This window comes from Ruditapes philippinarum, unplaced genomic scaffold (genome assembly GCF_026571515.1).
Source record: "Ruditapes philippinarum isolate M1 unplaced genomic scaffold, ASM2657151v2 ctg990_1_1_1_1, whole genome shotgun sequence".
In the NCBI taxonomy this organism is placed as follows: domain Eukaryota; kingdom Metazoa; phylum Mollusca; class Bivalvia; order Venerida; family Veneridae; genus Ruditapes; species Ruditapes philippinarum.
In genome coordinates this window covers 60,240-82,479 of record NW_026863230.1, presented here as the reverse complement: position 1 = coordinate 82,479, position 22,240 = coordinate 60,240, and the positions used below count along the sequence as shown (strand labels likewise).

The 22,240-nt window shown below is 31.5% G+C and overlaps 1 protein-coding gene across 1 annotated transcript; it reads right to left on the bottom strand.

The window, feature by feature from the left end:
- Positions 1–12,617: 12,617 nt before the first annotated feature.
- Positions 12,618–21,221, bottom strand: LOC132721521 (scavenger receptor class F member 2-like). The gene is made up of 6 exons (XM_060705837.1): positions 21,143–21,221; positions 20,782–20,919; positions 19,938–20,075; positions 16,360–16,503; positions 15,646–15,793; positions 12,618–12,804 (listed from the first exon to the last, which is right to left on the bottom strand). Exons 1-6 carry the CDS (start codon positions 21,219–21,221, stop codon positions 12,618–12,620), a joined length of 834 nt encoding a protein of 277 aa, XP_060561820.1.
- Positions 21,222–22,240: the final 1,019 nt, after the last annotated feature.

Below are 22,240 nucleotides of genomic sequence, written 5' to 3'. Positions count from 1 at the left end.
AATAAAATTGTCATCAAATAGTTTCTGTTACACAGATAACATAGTATCGATATTGCTTGATGGTAAGTAAATCTTTGCGATTGTTTAGCATAAAAATGTATTGGTGAACAAATGAAATGTAAATTGAAACTATTTGATATGGTGTCTGATTTTGAACACTTTTGTGCGTTGTGTTGTTGCTAGCGAAAGCACGACAAAGCGCAAAACGGTGCATTATCGGATTTTCGTCGCGAACATATCACCAGAAAAATAATTTTATAGTTTTTCAACTATATTTGCAGTCGACAAGCTAAAAATGCAATAAATAAGACAAACATGATCCATGTGTTGGTAATGCTCACGTAAAGAATAACTTCAAAAATAAATAACAAAGATCATCTAGTAGATTGGGTAAAACAGACATTAAATGATCACAATTAATTCATGAAACAGTTCGCATTTCAAAGCATAGATCTAGATGGTCTACATTTTTTTCATAGGTTGTGAGATCATAGAAAAGAGAATACTTTATTGAAAGGATTTTTGTTTGGATATTTGATGAGTTTTATGTACACTAAGTTCATCGACTGGGGTCATTATCAATGAAAAGATCGTACACACAGTTGCTAAGAAAACATATCCGTGATCAGGGTAACGTAGAAAAGATCATTAAAAAGCGTACAATCTGTATTGTACATGCTATGGGGTCAATCAAGACAGGAAAATATCTCAGCCTAGAAAATAATATTTTGGAATCTTCAAAAAGATAGCTGCACGCGTCGGGTCTCTTGCGAATGTCACAGTTAAAGCAGACGAATTTTCGGACTGGCATAACATTTTGAATAAACGTTAAAGTGACAGCTTTAATTGCCTTGAATGTGAAGAAGTCTTTTTAAGTTAACACAAATGTAGATAACATTCACCGTCCCATGCATCGCCCAACGGTATGAATTATACGCAGTCGTTCACCGAACTCTCTTTGTTTTCCTATTTCTTACGCACTTAGCTTGTTATAGGAGAGCCGACACTGCAGTGTTTAGAAAGGACATCTTGGAGCGACAAATTTTATATCATGCGATTAAATTGTTGAACTCCGAGTCAGAGATGTTATATTTCCGATCCTAAATGGTCGTTCAGCACGACATTATTGTTGTACTTGTTGTAATTTAGTTCTTTTTTTCGGCTATTTTCTTGTTGGGTGGTTCCAGAATTCCTCACTGGAATATTTTTGAATCACCCTGAGGATATGTGGCCTGCCTTTTTAAATTTGTCTTTTAACAACTTATCTGTGTTATGCAGGCTTCATAATCTCTGAACCCCTTTCAAAATTCCATTTTATTTATTTCCACCCATTTTATTTATTTCCACCCATTGTTTTCTCGTTTAAGACACACGAATGTTTTTTATTTGGGGACCATATGCCGCTTTTCATGGAATGGCACTTACGTGTCTCACATTGAATGTTGCATGATAACAGCCATATGAACACATCTGCTGATGTTTCAAAATTCAAAATTCTGCTTAACAGTACCTCCATAAACAGGCTCAATCAAACCGAGTCTGCATTTTCAATTTTGCCGTGTTGGGCTTTCTTAAGGGATTCTGATATTCTCTTTTGTAAAATTATCGTCAACAAATAAAACAACTTTAAGACATTTTAAAGAACATGATTTTGTATTTTTGACGGAGACTTGATGGGAGATGTGTCGAAAAAAACTATCCTAGTTCTATAAATTGAAATTTACACCGCAAAGTTAAATTACGCAACTCTAGCGGTATATACTGTTACAAAAACGTAAATATTATTAAATAAAAATCTGTCGTCCGAAAGAAACAAATGCCTTCATCAAGCAGCGCCCATTAGATGAACCATGACCTTTGTTTCTATAAAACGAGTGCAACAGGAATAAAGAAACATTATCAAATACTTTCTAATATTTTCAGTGTGCCCAATTATTTAAAATCTGCACCCATGAATGAATGACAAAGATATGATCTGACATAACCATCGGTGTACTATTTTGACATAAATTATAGCTATCAGTGAACGTTAAGAAAAAAACACACGTAATGAATACAAGTGTGACCTTTAATTTTGAGCTCGGTATCTGATTATTGCGCACAGCACGCTGTCTTAATAATTAACACATTTATGCTTTGTAACTTTCAATATATCCAGGAATGAAAGAATTATAAAATTCGTATCATGACTTTTGGTCTTCAACCGTGACCATAATCCTTTAGCTAGGGAACTAATTCTTGCACGTGACACCTCATGATAATGTTTAAAACATTTATATTTAGTTTTTTTTAATCAATCCAGGCAGAATTGTTGACCGGACGCAAACATCATTGTATATCTATGGAATATGTCATTTGAGGTCATTGATCATTGAACAACAGGGCTTAATCCTGCGCTACACATTGATACAAAGTCATTTAAAATATGAAAAACAATATCATCAAGGAAAGGCGGCGTTCAATGAACGCAGCCCCCACCCGACCCAGCAACAAGAGCCAGCGGCAAGGAGCCCAGATGGACTGCAAACAAAAACATGAAAGGGCACATGGCAGAGCACGGGCAAGCAACCACTACCTAAGAATAAATAATACGTAACTGATAAGGAACTAAAAGAAAACAAATAAATGATTGAATATTAGGCTCATAAAGTCAAAAGACACAGGGGAAGGGGACGAGACACAGGGAAGGAGGAGGGAATAGTATAAATAAAATCTAGGGGCAAAGGGGAAGATACTTACCGCAGACGAGAAAACAGCAATAGACACAAAAGTGTCACCAAAACAGTATAAAACAGCATAGACAAACATCTGAGGAACACAGAGGGTTGCCGCCTTGGATCGGTCAGCAGCATAAATACTGCTTGGGAGTTTACAACGGTTAATGGTGCACAAAACCTCACTCTTAGCCCCACCATGTTCCTATAAACGAGACAGTATAAATAAAATGAATCCCCGCTAAGTGAAATTCTAACAGTTGTCATGGTTACAAAAGGTGAAATAAGTAAAACATGGAAATGCTCACGTAGAAACATACAAAAGAAAATCCAATGACCATAACAAAAGTACTCAATGTCTTAAAGGAAGACAGAGCAACAAGACTATCACCTATAAGGGCCCGACAAAGCAAGACAGAAGACGAACATTAAGGGTCCCAAAGGGCTTTAAGAACTGTCCATCATAGAGTCTCTCACTTGGTCCGTCAGATGTATTCAAAAGAGGAAAGCTGTCCAACTGTAAATGGTGTGAACACTAAGGAAGCGGTATATCTTAAAATAGTAGGGTCATAACCCCTTTTAATACTGGTGTACTTGCTGGTAAAATCCACCTATAAATGACAAAGTTACGGTGCGGACACAAATTTGGAGAGAAGGACGGCGCAAAATCTGTATGCCTCCCGATGAAGGTTAAGAGGCATAAGGAAAGTGACAGTGTCGGATCTATTATGGCTTGAATTTTTAAAAAATTGTTCAATGTGCAAAATGAGTCGTATGCATGCTTATTTTACATTAATAACTTGCTGAAGATAATGTGCAAGTTAATTTTAGATCATTCTAAGACACAGTTATTGATTAGAACGGTAAACATCTTATAGAAATTTGCAGAGATAGAGGCCTATATAATATGAATGGTCGAATCGGACAGAATGCCGCCGCCTGCAATTACACTTATATTGGTAGTTATGGCTGTAGCTTAATTAATTATATGTTTGGTAGTCAATCGCTTATAAATATGTTCGATAGTTTTTTAAATCCACAAATAATTGTGATACATTTTAAAACCAAACTTACTTTTTCACTTAATAATTTCTGTTTTATGACTTTAATGTTAATTATTTTCACGAATAAGCACACGTTTTGCTTGTTTTGCAAAAAAACATTACCGTTACGCCCGTAGCGCCAAAAAAATCTCCGTGGCGTATTTTAGTCAAACCTTTTGATTCCTGACAGAATTTTTTTCCTGTCATTAGAATAAAGACTGGCTCATTGACACGTTATTTATAAGGTAAAACAAATTAGATAATTATAAAAAAATATAATATTCAAACATGACCCTATCACTTTAGTTAAACGTTAATTTTAATGCTTCAAGCTCGGTAACATGTTGTATTTTATTAGAGAATTTGCAAACAGTGTCATTTTGTTAAAACAAGAAAATAAAATAAAATAAAAAAAAATCCTTATTGCTGAAAAGACAAATGTATATCTACTAGCTGTCGCGCGAACGCGGCGTCTTATAATTTTCAAACGATTTTAACACGTAAGGAAAACAATTTGATGCTGGTAATAATGAGTATATGGTAAACCGAAATGAAACCATAGTAATTGATAAGAACTATGTAAAACTACGGCGGAATTTACAAAATAAATCTGCTTCAAACAGAAAGTATATATACGAGTATATAGAAGAGAAAACACTCTCAAGAAATGTCCGAGGCTTGTCTTCATAATCATTATGCTGAAATATACTGGAAAGTATGAAAATATGTTACTCATAAAGATAAACAGGTATACTTGCTGGTAATTTTGCGCAATATTTTGAATATTTTAACAATTCCAAGGATAATTTTATCAAGCCGATGAGGGTTTATTATAGTTTAATGAACGCTTTTTAGATGTGGAAATGCAAATCAAGTTCTCAAAACTAGGAGTTTTAATAAAATTCAACGACATATATAAGGCCTAAAAGAATTAAGGTTGAATTCATGGGACAGACATATTAATTTTATACTTTCATCAATTGTTTAATATAAATATTATTTTCTACTTGACGACTGCATATTATTTGTACCGTTCGACGAGAAATTTTCTTGACGACAAGAAATTATCAACATTTGTGAACTAACGCTTTTGATACATTCAGGGACAACTAAACCTGTCAGTTCGATCAATATTCAAAATAATTTGTATGTCAGTCCGGAAATATTTCTGATTTTAATCACCCATTAACCACAAGTTTCGCAGCAAACGAATTTTACAGCCTGTCACGACCCGTGTAGTTATCCTTTTAGAGAGTCTAAATACTAAAGCGGCGTCTGGTAGTCTTGTTGATATGCATTTGTCTATTTAGCAATGGGGAGAATTTAGACTTGATTTTGTGTATCTTTTTTTTTATTTTAACAAAATAACACTGTTTTCAAATTTTCTTATAAAAAGCTTTTCTGATGTACAACATGTCACCGAGCTTTAAGGAATTAAAAATAACGTTTAAGAGAAGTGATAGTGTCATGTCTGTATGTCATATTCTTTTTATCATTATCTAATTGTATTTACCTAATAAATAACGTGCCAAAGAGCTAGTCTATAGTAGATCGTTCTTAAACAGTTGAGAGAGGTAACGATTGAGGTCACTTACTTCATTTGCTCAGCTTCTGTTTAAATACACCAAATGTAATATGATGCTTACTCTGTATGCTAGCATTAAGTCTTCGTTGACGGGGGAAAGGGAACCAGGACAACTATGATCAATATCACTTCCCTGCGACATAAGAACGAATCATTAAATTACCAGTTACAAAGCCTTAACCACGCATTCTATCAGAGAGGCGGTTCTCTCTCAATCGTAAAAGAAAAGTACGCTTAGCTTAACCATTAAGTTACAGAAGACCTACAATGCAAATTTGCAATCTTTTGTTAAATTAGGTAGTTTTTTCTTTAACTAGAAATTGATTATATTTAACAATTTATTCATAACTATTATTTGATATTACAGACATACTTTTGCTATTTGTAAAATAACAGAACAGTTCGTCCTCAAAATCATTCAAACAGTGCGATTCCCACCAATATTTATATGGACATATTCTCGGCGCAATGGAACTATTTTTTTTACATCTGTCTATGTCTAAGATTTATTTTAAATCGACCAATCATTTAAATTCTACTTGTTTTCCAATTTATTTTGCTTCTACAAGATCTTTCAATTTTTCGCAAACAGCCAAATTTTGCAGCTCTACATATCTATTCTGCGTCAGAAAAGTGCTGTCTTGTACCGTGGGTGTATTTGTAAGCTGAAAGCTTAAATAAACAAATTGATAATATCTGTCATATGTTGCGGTTCGGATCGGAATATACGATCCGAGGGGATCCGCCCATTGGCGGGTTCCCTAGGGACGGATATTCCGATCTAAACCGCAAACAAATGTTAAACATTTGTTCTTGCATAATCTACCATATTCCATAATATTTTATTCTTTTTACATGAATAAAACAATTGGCACAAACATATGACAGATATTATCAATTTTACCTAAATAAAACAATTGACACAAACATATGACTTTAATTTGTAGAAAAAAGTCAAAGTGTATATTGGCCGAAAATACGTTATGATAATAACTTTATTTAAGCTTTCAGCTTACAATTACACCCACGGTACAAGATATATTTGAGGTGATATACAAACTTTAACGTAAATTCTTAGTCGACAAATAGGCTTAATTCTGTCAAAATGCTTGATAGAGCTAACTTCAGATTTGGGTTATAATTGTTAACAAGTGTGCAAAGTGTCAAAGCCATGTATCACGGGACTTTGTAAATATTTGAGGTGGTACGCAAACTTAAATGTAAATTCTAAGTCGGAAAAGGGGCATAATTCTGTCAAAATGCTTGATAGAGGTACCACCTACTGTCTTCAAGTTTTGGTTATGATGTTGAACAAGGGTGCAAAGTTTCAAAGCCATATGTCAATGGACTTTGAAAATATTTGAGGTGGTACCCAAACTTTATTTTAAGTCAAAAATGGGGCATAATTATGTCAAAATACTTGAAAGAGTGAGTTACCTCCTCCTGTCTACAGGTTAGGGGCATGATAGTGAACAAATGTGATAAGTTTCAAAGCCATATGTAAATGGGCTTTGCAAATATTTGAGGTGTTACAAAAACTTTAACATAATGGTAACGCCGACGCTCGGGCGACTCGAATAGCTCTACTTATTCTTATCGAAAAGTTGTGCTAAAATGCAAGTTTGCTGTTTTACAAATGCTTTACAAAGATTCCTGACGGGTAATATGACCGTATATAAACAGTTGTTTTTCAATATAACCCTCGCATAGCGACTCGGGTTATGTAAGTAAATGATAAACGCTTATATAGGACCATATTACCTATCAGGAATCTTTTTTCATCAGTTAAGGAAAAAATGCCTATTTAGGCCCCCATCACTATTTTTTGTTTGAGACATGTTGTTAAAAAAGTGATCACATTTTCGAGGCCGCCCCTATGAAAAAGGTACATCAGGGGGAATGTGTCCTCTTCTCTTTTTGTAATTCTAAGGGGGTGGTATCACCACATCACCAAGAAAACTTTGGGCATGTGACAGGCTAAACGTAAATCGAACGTTGAAAAGCCTTTTACTCCATCTCAACCTATTGAAAGTGGCAGCACTTTGAAATCAGTTTTGAGATTGCATTTATATGTATTGTACATTCAAAAATGTATATTGAATAACTATAATTATTCTTCATAATGATACGTTGTTGAATATAACAAATTAAACATGAAAAATGTGTCAGCATATTTAAGTGATGGTGTTTGAAATGGGTCTTACTCTTTAATACTCTTAAATGAAAATCCTGAAAATGGGGAAACTCTCCTCGAGAGCAATCAAACCAAGACAAATAACTGGTAATTGAGAGAAGATACACAAAACATTGAACAAAAATCATACATTATTCTTTTTTCAAAGATTGTTTAACTCCATCTGGCAGTTGTTGCGACTGGCTAGATTAACTGGCACCTAAAACAACGTCTGTTAATAAAACTAAAATGATTCAAATATTCATTGCAATAATCTGATGCTATCTGTATATGAAAACCAAAACCACGGCACAAAATTTATAATATGAGACCGAAATTTTTATACATATACTTATACAAACAAACAAACAAACAAGCAAAGTTTCTATGTAACATATTTTTCGAAATAGAAAATATTCTATTCATTATATACCAATGCGATCATAGCTTATATTCAACGTCTGAACGCAAACCACTACATCACAAATATCCTATAAGATATACACTATTTTGATGAACAGACAACGTATTGAGATGGTTTCTACAAGTATTAAAACATATTCAAAAGCATCTGAATAAATAAGAATAGTAATTTTCTGAAGCATGAAACTTTATTATATACTGTTACATACTATTGTTATTATTACTGTTTTTGTTAACCATATTCATAACTAATAAATAATAAAAAGAGATACCAACAGCAGATTCATACACGCCAATCTATAACGTTATGTTGGTTACCTGAAAATACTCATGGATCTTAAGGAAACTTAATATTTGCTAACCAGGATGGATGCAGTGTTGTAGACTATTGTTTGGCATCCACAAAATATTAATAAATATAATTTAACTTCAGAATTTAAAGTTTTAGATGTGACTGAAAGTACTCATTTCCTTTTGTATTTGATAATTCAAACTACAATATGGTAAATAAGATCAACAAGGAAGGCTGGCGTTCATTGAACAACACGACCTAGCGGAAAGAAGGCCAGGACGACCTAGTATTTACTTGGTTAGAAAGTTTGAAAGTGTACTTATTTTAATGATAATGGGAAATCTGTCTATTCATCTACATTTTGTAATGCGAAGATGCCAGATCTGTCTGAAAGGTAAAACTTACTGTATGAACACTGTAATGATGTAAATATACTTGTTGATAATTTGAGAAGAGTGTCAGTTTTTGTAGTAAACCTCTGTTGTATGGTCACAAAAAACCTAGACCACAAAATAGGGCATGGTTTGGTGTTGAATGTAAAACTGTCTGTAAAGTTTTGAGGTTTGCATTATAAAAATTCAGATAATGTCAAAGTTTGGATTATTTAATTATTTATATTGACACTAAGCATTCATGTAAAATATATGTAGACAGAATATATGCATATGAAAATCAGTTTATTTTTGTTGCTGATTTGTGCCTTTCGTGTTTTTGTCATGCAAGCCCGCTAAGCGCAAATTCGGGAAATTGATATGTTAAAATGGCGAGAGCGCGGAGCAAGATTTAAGAAATAAAACTGCGGGGATGCGGAGCGAAAACAGTTAGTGCACCTGCTTGTTTTTGCTCTGTGTCCTTAACTTTTTAACTCTCGACTTTTCGATTGGCGGGGTCGCGGGAAAAAACACGAATGGCACAAATCTGCCAACAAACTTTAAAGCTGATATTGATTAAAGCATTGATAACTCCAAAGAATTTCGGAAGAAAATAAATAATATATAAAAAACATGTAACAGACATTCACTTAACAGTAGATAAGTAAAGATACCTGGTCTACTCACTTTAGCCAGTTGTTTTCTGGAGCTGATATTGATGGGGCAATTTGTGAACATTTACAGGCAACAGTATGAAAAGATTTTAATTTAGATGAATAGATTATTTAGATGAGATTGAGAACTTTCTCTTTAATAGTCTAATATCTAGGGTAAAATAAACGAAGCTGTTAGGAAATTAAAGTTTAACAATGCAACAGGTGACACACCAGTACCTTCACCAGTCATTTGTTGTCGCTTATATGTACAAATTAATAAAAGACATTTTCTACAGTTTTATGAAAAAATAATCCTTTCATAGAATTTTCTAAATTTTTTGTATGATGAGTAAAATTTTATGAAGAATTTAAAAATAAAAAGAAAAATATATGTTGGCGTGTTGGATTTCTTGTAAAATGGCAGTTTCCATGGTAACCGTATATCTAAAAACTGTCAAAATAGCCTAACTGTGTTATAACGAATAGAAAATGTATAAGATAGCTTAAAACACACAACGAGCATTGTTTTATGCAAAGATAATCTTATCTAATGATTCTGTATGAAACAAATGATAATCTGAACATATTTCTTTAAAAAATGAGTTTTCCATGTTCCTCAACTGAACAAAAAGTGAGAAAAATAAACATGAATTCTGAGAATAATTGAAAAAAGTGTCTCATAGGATTTTCTAATTTTTTTGTATGTTGTGTAAAATTTAATGACAAATTCAAAAAGAAAAAGAAAAATATATGTTGGCGTGTTGGATTTTTTGAAAAATGGCAGTTTCCATGGTAACCGTATATCTCAAAATTGTCAAAATAGCCAAACTGTGTTATAATAATGTATAAAATAGCTTATTACACTCACAATAAACATAATTTTATACAAAGCTTCCTTTATCTTAGGGTTCTGTATAAAATAAACGATAATTGGAACATATTTCTTTAAAAAATAAGTTTTCATGCTTTTTAACTAAACAAAAAATGAGAAAAATAAACATGAATTATGTAAAAAAATTAAAGCCATCAAGAAATTTCTTTCATAGAATTTTCTACATTATTGATTTATCAAGTAACATTTGATAGTGGATTCAAAAATAGAAATAAAATATATATGTTGACGTGTAAGTTTTTTGTAAACGGGCAGTTTCCATGGTTACCGCATATGCCAAATGTCAAAATTACCACGCTTTCTTAAGAAATATCAGTGTTATACAAAATGTATTGTCAAATATACAACAAAAACATGTTGTAATCAAAAATTTCTTTTTCTTTTGATGTTATATTAAGTAAATAATACTGAATATCTTTTTAAAACATATCTAGGGCCATATTATTTTTTTAACTCGACTAACATACCGAAAAGTAAGCAAGTATTCAGAAATTTACAAAGAAAATAATGAAACTCGGAACATTTCTTAGATATGAATTTTGTTTTTTTATTCAACACTTTTAAAATATATCATTTTAAACTTCTTTGCCCAGTTGTCTGCCAGTAATCAAGTCGCGACGCACTTTCGTCACTATACCACAAGTGGGTGGGGTAACGCGTGCAGAATTATCATCAATGCTGTCGTACTAATGCTTGGAGAAATCCTTTATGTGATGTTGTCTAAACGACCTCTTATTCTTTTGAACCGATCTCCTTTTGAACATTTAAAAATATCTATTCTGTATTATTTACTCATTATTTGGTTATAGCCGAAATTTTAACACTTATCCGAATACTATTCAACTAGACCTTCATTTGAAGAGTAATTATCCGTGATTATCTTTCTTGGAAGCGCATAACGATGCGCACAGAAAACTACCGAAAACGTCTTTAATAAGATATTTAATTCTGGAACATTCCCAGAAAAATGGTGTCAATGTGTAATTATACCTGTCCATAAAAAAGGTAGTTTGTTTAACCCTAATGATTATAGACCGATATCATTGATTGATGTCCTAAGCAAAGAACATATCAAAACTGGTTGTTTATACAACACAACTTTAATCTATGTATAATTTAAAAGTTTTGTTAAATCTCAGTCTGAAGTTTATGATATTTTTGATTGTACTACAGGATAACGTAAAAGTCCATAATGTGATAATTCTCATTAGTATTATTTTAATCAGCATAATGTTGTTTTTCTTTCGTGCATTACTCAGGAACGAACGGGCACCTGAGTAGAACAACTGATGCTCCGTAAGCTAGCCTGATAGCTTCCTCAAATGAAAGAGGCCAAAGTCCCTGGCAGGATTCGCGGTAAGAAGCAAGTGGTTTGAATTCAACGACGTTAACCACTCGGCTACGGACCCCCCCCCCTCAGCATAAAGACTGCAAAAATGCTGTGAAACAGTCGTTTTTATGGTTTCATCTTTATCTAGTCTTGAAGATACATACACCTACCTTAAAAAATATATTTTATAAAAAATTCGAAATGGATTAATTTTCAATATAATTAATTACGATATGATATATTTCCCATAAAATTATTGAAAAAATCCAATAGGAAAAATATCCATTTGGGGTTAATTCCAGTCAATAATTTTGCCAGTTACAATATATAGAAAAGCTCCTATCAATTTTTCGAACCATGTTTAAATTGATTCAACAAGAAAAAGCATTAAAGATATACTATGCTCATCCTTGAGTAAATAATTTTTATCGAAGCAATTTATTAAAATCTATGAAATTCTTTTTGAATATGAGTAATTTAAATAAAAAACATGAATAAACTATGTATTGGAAACTATGTTTCCTATTACAGGACAGATATATAAAGATGGTCTTTTCTTTAAAAAAGACTGCCAGTTTTCTACGACACTATATATTCATATTGTGACCACCCATAGAGTGTGGAGTATTAAACATGACATATCTACTTTGTGTGAAGTCAAAACATATTTATTCTATATTTACAAAGAGACTGTGTAGCAATTATCAATGTTTCTGATATCAAATTTGAGCATAGCATAATTATCTTTAAAATACATATTGAACACATACTTCCCGCAATCTCAGAAAATAAGAAAATCCGATCGGAAAAAGATGTAATGTTTGTAAATAATCCGATTGGAATTGTTAAAAATAAAAATAAATAAATTGTGCGTAGTTTTAAATCAATTAATCATAATTAACCCTAAATCAAAAATCATGTGAAATGATTCATTAATGTTTAACATACTTTTAAATGGTAGTGAAGTGTGCCATAATGCTTGTTTAACATAATTTTCAACGCAACGTACATAATTGTTTAATGAACAAAGTCCTATTAAACGACGTATCATTGTCTTCAAATTTAAAGGTTTTAATAATTAATTGAGTTGTAAAGGAGCACATTAAACTACCTTGAAAAAAGACTATTATAGTTATGGTCATTCATGTATAGTTTCATATGTTGCTTCATCTTTCGTATCGGGACTCAGATCTGTATATTGATGAGATTCATTTTCAATGGCATCTATCTGAACTTTTGCTATTTCAGTTGCTGCTTCTGTTGCTGCTCCAGTTGTTACAGTTTCTGTTTTATTTGTTTCATTTGCATCAGCATCACCATAGCTCCTAAAATAGAATACAACATTTCTCAAGGACCATTAAACTCAAATGAAAGGAAATTATTGGATTAAGTATTGATTTAATAGATTTTTAATGCAAGATCAAGGTTTTAATTTAATACTGGATTTAAGCAAACTTATGTCTGTTGACGATAGATCCATGAGTTAACAAGATGAAGTCACATAAAAAGAAATCGCGACATGGGTGTTTGGGAACGACAACAAATTTCTTTTCATTACATTGATAGAGTTGCATATTCATTACATTTTACCCATTCGACAATATATTATTTAATACTTATGTTATATTAGACCAATAATTTACCTAAGATCTTGTAAGATGTTAAATCCAGGAGCAAATCATACTGGATATCGGTATAAAGATATTTATATTTAAATAACATATTAACATATATGAAATAAGGTACAATACTTTTACCTTCCACTGCAAATGCCATCAGTCCCATCTTTTTCTTTAACATGAAATCAATAAATCAGAGGAATGAATATTGTGAATAACCTAAAGGTTCATATCTGTTCATGTATTTGCCGCCTTTAAATTGATAAAAAATGTTGATTTCTGGATGTTCATTGATGAATTGGTCCCCAAAACATTTTAAAAATAATCTTTGGATTTTATTCCGTAAGGTTTTTTGTTCATTGATTATGCATGAGTTTTTCCTAAGTTTTCTGTCATATTTTATATTAGCTCAAAGATTAGAAGCGAAGCTATTTAAATGAGTAAATAAATTCTTAAAAACATCTCACAATTATGCTTCGTCTTACGTTTAAACAAGATCGTTATAACTGAAGCGTACACAACAAGAATGGCACAAAGGATTCCGACACATATCAAAACTATTTTCAGCTTAAGTGTTTCGTGATATCGTGTGCACGGTTTTGTGTCACTTAAAACCTTGTCTGAAACTGTAAAAAAAGTTAATCGTATTATCTCAATTATTGAATCAAACAATAGTCATAATTATGTGTTTTAGTGTAAGTACTATGACCTTATCTCTACTTCAAACAATGTTATCAATGATTGTGTTTTACAATCTAATAGTGTAAAATTGATAATTCTTTAACATAATTTGTCATACTTTTATCGGAAATTAACTTACAATAGTACGATGCTACATTAACGTATGAATATAAAACTATCATTGCTGTATTTTATTTGATTTTACAATAATAATATTTGCTGCTAGCTATCGATTAAGCACATCACTTGAGTGTTCCAATATGATAGTTCTTTATGTGAGTTGTTGTATATTAGGTGACATGTTTATACTGATTTCTAATTAAATTAATTATTGTTGAACCTTAGGTTAGACATTACATGACAGATTATAGTTTGTGAAATATAACCATCTTCAGGTTGCTACTTTTTTTAAAAATGAAAACAGACCTACAAATAAACTTAATTTTGCACACGGATAAATTGTTAAAAATAACCTAATCTCCCAAGAACTCATTGGTTTGTGTCTATATATAGTAAATCTGCCATTTCAAGTTATTCCTATTTTTAATATGTATAATTAATAACTGATTTTTTTAAGATTGATAAGACTTTTTATATTGAATACTGTAATAAAAAAATAAAAACCACACAATATTTTGAAAACAGTTAAATAGAAAAACACATTTATATCTATATATGATATAATATTAATTGTAGCTTTTTATCTGTCTGATTGTTTGCTTTTATTTAAGGCAATTAGTAAATCAGTGATTTGTGACATGTAAAACGTTGTTGCATTAACATATAAAGACATAACTACTTCTTACTTGTGTATTTAAGAATTCGTTTTAATTCGGTAATCTTGCTAAAATGAAAATTAAGATCAACAAGGCAAAGGCAACGTTCACAGGACGCAGTCCCTGTCATACCCCAGTCACAACAGCAGGACACTCAAAAGGCACTGAACCAGAATTAGCAGAGGACACAAGGGCTGCATAATGAGGGGAGGGAAACGCAATAAGTAAAAAAAAAACAAAAACAAAGGGCGCCGAAATAATGGGAATTAAAGGAATAAGTGGTGCAAGGGGAAAGACAGGGGGAAATGATACGGAAATCTTGGCGAATGGGGGGGGGGGGGGTCGAAAGAAAATACTTACCGTTAACGACAATTTAACAAGGTAGACATCACGAAACATGCAAACATTCAAAACACAATTCACACATGTGGAACACGGGAAGGAACACAGAGGGGTAGCGCCTTCGATCGGTTAGTTACACCACTGGGGAGTTTCAACCGGTTTTAGACACGCCATACCTCTCTTAACCCCAATATATTCCTATATGACAAGACAGTGTAAATAAAATGAAGCCCACCAAGTAAATGCTAATAAATGGTCATGGTTACAATAGACGTAGCAAGAACCGGTTGAACCCCGGTGATGCTTCCCAAATAGGTTTTGGACACAGAAAAATATACCTAATGTAGTTTCAGAGTTATATCCCGGACAAAGTTCAATGTGCAATAATTCAAAACTGAGTTATTGTTCTATGCACTGCAAATCTACCCAATGAGGCCTATCTATCTACAACGTTTCTTGTTCATATCTCTTAAAGTGTCAGAGTTATGTCCCGGACAAAGTTCAAAATGTAAATATGAACTAAGGGCAATGACTCCATAATTAGACAAGGAAGAGTTACACTTCTTGCGCATCACCTAATGAGATCTATCTACCTATAAAGTTTCATGTTGATACCTCTTACAGTTATGTCCCGGACAAGTAAAGCGGATGGACAGCAGACGGACATACAATAGCAAACAAAAATACCCCCATTGTGCTGGCACAAAAACTGTTAGAATCAATGCACTTGGTGGACTACAAATATTACGGCGATACACTTACTTTCTTTGCACTTGTTTCCTTGAAAGCCTGGCTTGCAACCTTCAACACAATTGCCATTGATGTAGTCACATACATCGGCTTTACAATTTGATTGACAATTCTCACCACTTGACCGAACTTCCCGAGCATACATTCTATTTATAACAAAATAATATAAAGCGATTGTCATTTAGAATTCATAGGATAATGTTGTTTGAATACGCTGAGGCGATCAACTACGCACAACACAAGTTTATTTATAGTTCAATTATTTGATAAAATGTTCACGTTGTTCAGATATTGATATTTATGAATAAATAATGTAAATACGCTGATCACAATAAAAATATGAAATAGTTTGATTTAAAATTTGATAGTGATTGTTTGCAATTAAAGAATGGACGAAAGCTATATATTTGTATTAATGTGTTAAAATAATTCTTTTATTAAATGATTTCTTTAAAGAACTCTGGAAGCAAAACAAAACCAACATACAAGAGTAGTCAGTAAGAATGACGTTTGTTGATGAATAATAAAGTTTGAATAAAAGCACCTAGAAATACGATTATTTTTATGTGAGATATGCAGGCTTCTGCAGTGATGTTAGAAAAAAAAGAAAGACATTTAACTTCCGTTTTAATTGGATCAATAAAATAATTATAATGATAAAACAGTCCTGATCGTCACAACAAAAATATATCTTATAACTTCATTTACTTACTTGAATCACGTCTTTGACCAATCCACCCTGCCTGACAACCATTCACACATTCTCCATCTGTATGTCTACATATTATGTTTCCTTTTATACAATGAACATTACATTGATGGGCGCACTTATCACCATAGTGGCCATAATTGCATTCTAAATATAAGTTTTAAGACATTAAAAACAATAAAAAGTAAATAAAATAATTTCCAATTCTAAAAATCTTGGTCGACAAATATAAACAGTCCTTATGCACAATATCTGCCTTTAAAAAAAAAACAGTATCAAGATTTAAGAAATAGTTTATATGTTATGTGCAATCAATGACTGATTTTGCTGTGCTGTGTAAATAGATATTATGCTCATTATTTTTATTTCAAATTAAGCTTAATTAGTAGTATATTTAAATTTAAAAAAATGTCTAATATAATGGCAACTATCAAGTAATTGATAGTGAAAAATGTTTATGATATAATATAAAACGACATAAGTTATAAAAAATGCCCTTTCTTTTAAAACTTGACCGTTGCAGATTTTTAACGATATTTATAAACATTTCTGTCGGCCACGTGGATTATTGATTATTTTCATTGTAAATATAAAATTGAACACGATAATGGCACAATTGCTAAGTTGTATTGATTTTAACTGACCATTCAGACTTGGATGGGCATAATGCACCACCTAGTTTCAAATTACTTACGGAACTGTATACGTTTATACATACATGTATTATGGGCATAATTTCACAAACTTTCAAATTAAATCCAAAATGTACGCCAAAGGTGCCGACCGTACATTGTTAATATTATTTTGAAAAAAAAATGCATGTGTATTAACAAAATATTTTTCAAACCATCACAGAATAGTCCGACTTATATATTGAGAAGAAATCAGATATAATTATAAAGAATGAAAAAGAATTCCAGTATCCATTTATTTATTTCATCCTAGAGAAATAATAAGGAAAAGTATGGCGGAAATTATTTCTATTGAGTATCAAAAATCCTTCTTTGATTTTATTACAAAATCAATCCTAACACAATGATTACATAAATTAGCAGCACCGTTACATTTTTCTGTGCAAAAATTGAATTATGTATAAAAATAAATACTGACCAAATACACATAATTCACTGCACCACATTATCAACATAAAATTTAGTAAACATTCATTTTAGGAAACAGAAAGTTCTAGGAAAGATTTAATATATAATGCACATTTTATTTCTAACAAGATTTCTTTTTGTGAATCGAAATTTGCCGGTACGATATTAAATGTTACAGTATATTTATTTCTTATTATTATGATTATTATAATTTATATAGGAAATAATAACGGCTAATGAACACCGTTTTGAATTTTGATTTATATGTATTGACCTCGAATGCCGTATTCCAAAGTGCTATTTTTAATTTTTGAATATCAAAACAAAGTCAAGGGCAATAACTCTGACAAAAGTGAATTAATCCACACGCGAAACCCCAGCTGCACAACTTAACATGGTGATCAACCTTCCTGTAAATTGTGTTGGCCCTAGCACAGGCACTTTCATTTTGTTGTTAGCAATTTCATGACTGGCAAATGCAGCAAGATAGTTTTAATTATGAATGTAAAGCAATATTGATATTGTTTACTCATGTTCACATTTACCTGACTGGCTGAGACAGCTGACAGCAGAAGCATTGAAAATGTACGTCGATAGTTGGAGTAATCATTTAAGGTATGTAATAACAAATTTTAAATATAAAATATCTTACGAAAAATCAATACCATGGTCAGAAGAAATTTAAAAGTTTTAGGCAAACTATCTTAAGGAGTCGTAGATGTACAAAAAAGTGTAAAGTTCCTTTATACTTATTGTATACTGTCATACTATCTACGTAATCATGCAATTTTTGAAAATTTACTTCTTTCACACATATATCCTTGATTACCAGCCTCGCTTCCACTAATACAATAGCCTTTCGTATGATTGCAGACACCATTTTTGCAAGTGGTAAAACATTTATCACTACATTCCGTCCCAAACGATCCAGAACGACATTCTGATAAAGGATCACAGATGTGTTACATTTTTTTTATTGCCAACAAAAAGTAATATATCAATATTAACACTCAGGCATAGAAAACAAAATGACTTTAGGGCCATTGTATCCATTCTATCGATTTTAAAATATGTTTCATATTTCATATGACAAGTATCAATCTTTGACTGCCTCAGCAGACATGATAACAAACTAATTTCTAACATAAGATATACATGTAATCCCATGGCAGATCGTCGTTTTTATACAGTCGAAGACAAATATGTTAAAAGGATGATTCGTTTGCAATTTTATTAGATTGTCAGATTTTAGTTGGAAACTACAAAGAAGAAGGTAACGCACTTTCAAATTTTGATCATTCAAACTAATACAGAAAGTCAAGATAATAAAACATTCTACTAGATTTATAAATAAAATCAAATAAAATGAATAAATTTTGATCATCCAAACTAATACAGAAAGTCAAGATAATAAAACATTCTACCAGATTTGTAAATAAAATCAAATAAAATAAATAAGCACAATTTAACATAAAATAAAAGTGATAAAAAAGTTGTCTTGAAAATGAACCCGTGTCTTTTTTCTCATTTTATTTTCATTTATTCAATGAAGTGGCATGATATGGAAAACGTTGTTAGCACATTGAACACGAATTTTTCATGTTACGAATTGTAAGAAATTGATCTTACAAATTAGATCTTTTTTGCATTTTAAATTGAATCAGGCATAGAAAAAATTATCTTATATAGAATATGATAAACCAGATCAACAAGGAAAGGCGGCGTTTAATGAACGCAACCCCCACATGACCCAGCAACTGCATATAAAACTGTATCGTACAAAGTTAAATATCGAATCATTAAGTTAATTAAAAACAGACCTGTGCTTACTTTTAAGAACAATATATACAGGATTTATTTTCATATAAAATATTAAAATCGAATCGTACATGTTCAATACGAGTGATGGGAAATCGTTTAGACATATTTATGCTAAGATCATACCCGCAAGATAACACAAAAGACTTACTATTTTCACACCTATATCCTTGATAACCTGTCTTGCATCCAAAAATACAAATGCCGTTGACGTTATTGCAATGGCCATGCTTGCAATTGGAGGAACAATTTTCTTTGCATTCTATACCAAACTTCAATGCTTCACATTTTATTATTTATAAAACTTAATCAGGTTAAAAAGATACTGTGCGATTTCAACAAATATTTTCAGTTATTTCTGTGTTCATGATGTGTATTTAAATTTAGGTTACATATAATTGTACATTATTGATTAACCTACAAATGTTGTCGAGGAAGACACCATCAAAACATTATGTGAAGATCATTTTATATGCTACTCTTTCAGTCATTATTGTGTTTTTGTAAGTAAAGAAATCATGTTACCAAATTACAAAATTGGAGAAAGGTCATAGAAATGAAATAACCATACTGTATAATTATAACAATCAGAATGTTGAATCATTGGCATTGTTAATTCAATCAACCTTCCTGCATAAAAAATTGAATAATAGAATGACTTACCTTTTTCACACTTATTTCCTTGATAACCTGGCTTGCATCCAAAAGTACAATTGCCGTTGACGTTATTGCAATGGCCATGCTTGCAATTTGAGGAACAACTTTCTTTGCATTCTATACCAAACTTCAATGCTTCACATTCTATTAGTTATAAAACTTAATCAAGTTCAAAAGATACAGGGCGGTATCAACAAATATAATTATTTACAATTACTAACTTCTGTGTTGATGGTGTGTATTTAAGTTTAAAGATGCATGCCTCCAGATGAGCCGAAAAATTTCAAGAAAATTAATTTTAAACTGTACTTAATTTTCTAGAAAAGTAAATAGATTAAAGATTCAATTGATAATAAATGACTTTTTTGTAGTATTTTTCACCATATTTCTACTGCGTTCGTAACGCAGTAGGGCTTTTTTGCATATTTTGACCTCTTTCCGATAATTTACGTGGATTATAAGTGCCGATTGCAATGTGTCAATTACCAGTTTTGTTCATTTCACAATATTTAATTTTTAAAAATACTTTTCAAAATTATCATGAAAATTAGGATGAATCCTGATGCGTGCTGCTTTAAGTTACATATAATTGTACACTATAGATTATTCTAAAAATAACGTCGAGTAAGACATCATCAATATATTATGTGAAGGTCATTTATATGCTATTTTTTTATTCATTATTGTGTTTTTTAGATTAAGAAATCATGTTGCCGAATAAGAAATTTGCAAAAGTCATACAAATGAAATTACCATACTATATAATTAAAAAATTCAGGTTGTTGAATCATCGGCATTGTTCATCCAATCAACCTTCCTGCATAAAAAATTAAATAATTGATAGACTTACTTCTTTCACACTTATCTCCTTGATTACCTGGCTTGCATCCATACATACAATTGCCGTTGACGTTATTGCAATAACCATGTATCCAATTGACAGAACAAATTTCCTTGCAATCTGTGCCAAACTTCAAAGCCTGACATTCTGTTAGTTATAAAAATGTTTTGCTCATTCCGATACATTAACTGTCGCGCTTAGTAGAACGATAAACGCAAGATTTATGTCAGAATAATACAGTTTTATCTGTTGATTTTGTTGTCTACAGGAATACATTGTCAACACACCCAAAACCGCACCCCAGTTCTCCTCCTCTTTACTATATGTTTTATTAAATGATATGAAAGGCTTGGAAAAATAAAACAAGTACTTATTGCTGTTGCAGAACGTTCCAACCCATCCTGGTTTACAACCTTTATTGCATTCTCTGGATTTAGGATTGCAGTCATCTTCAAAACAATTTTCTCCGCACTTTAAGGCACAGTCATCATTATTTTTGTAGGCTATTAATAAAAAGATTATTTTTATGCACTAAATATTGCTACACTTGTCATTATAAAACAAGTACAAATGTTGCTGCAATACATTAATTTAGAAGCTCCACGCAAAAAACGCTCAGTACAGATACCTTACCAAATCATACCTACACACAGGTCATGTTATATTCAGATTAGGTACAATTGTACATTTTTCCAAAATGTTTTTTAAAATCATTGTTGTATATTTATACTTATCGTATGCACTGTCCTGTAAATGAGGGGCCAGATATTAAACAAAAAAAATGCTTTCACTGATGCCTGCCTGGTAAGGAAAGTAATTCCATTGAATACAAACGAGACTTACACAATTTGTTAATGTATAGTGATATGACTGTAGTGCAACAGTGTTCTGTTTGTGTCACTACTGTAGTCAGTAACATAAGATGATAAAAATATCAAAGCATGTACATTTTCTTTGTACCTATAATCCTCCTCATATTTTACAAATATAAACAACTAATCATGGTAAGAAACATAAAAATTCATATGTTAATAAACCAAAATTGATATAACAAGAAAAACATTGATGCAAAGCATCAAAGCAAGAAATGCAGCAAATGACGATGAACTAGTAGGCATCTGATTACTAGATATTCTTTTTAACTTTTCAGCGGTTAATCTGATTGTATCAGAATTGTATATCATATAGATTAATGGGAGGACAAAACACATTGTTTATTAGGAACTTTGGTAGGTTTGCTAGAGATTAGAAAATTAAATGTATTTTCTTTGGAACATAAAAAAACAGTAGTCAAAATCAACAAAGTCTGTATTTTATTATATTAATTGTAACAAATATACAAATAGCAATACTTGTTTTGCAATATATGAATATTACATGCATTTTTATGCCAAATTAAACTAAATGGTTTCTTTTAATACCTGGGATTTAAGATTTCAAGTCCCAGATAAATACTGAAAGTAGAACA

Bases quoted from the DNA above. Each gene is read 5' to 3' on its own strand.
- LOC132721521 (XM_060705837.1), bottom strand. From the start codon at position 21,221: ATGACTGCAATCCTAAATCCAGAGAATGCAATAAAGGTTGTAAACCAG. The intron at 20,920-21,142 runs GTACTTGTTTTA...TATAACTAACAG, and splicing joins ACGTTCTGCAACAGCAATAA to AATGTCAGGCTTTGAAGTTT. The intron at 20,076-20,781 runs GTAAGTCTATCA...TATAACTAATAG, and splicing joins AGGAGATAAGTGTGAAAGAA to AATGTGAAGCATTGAAGTTT.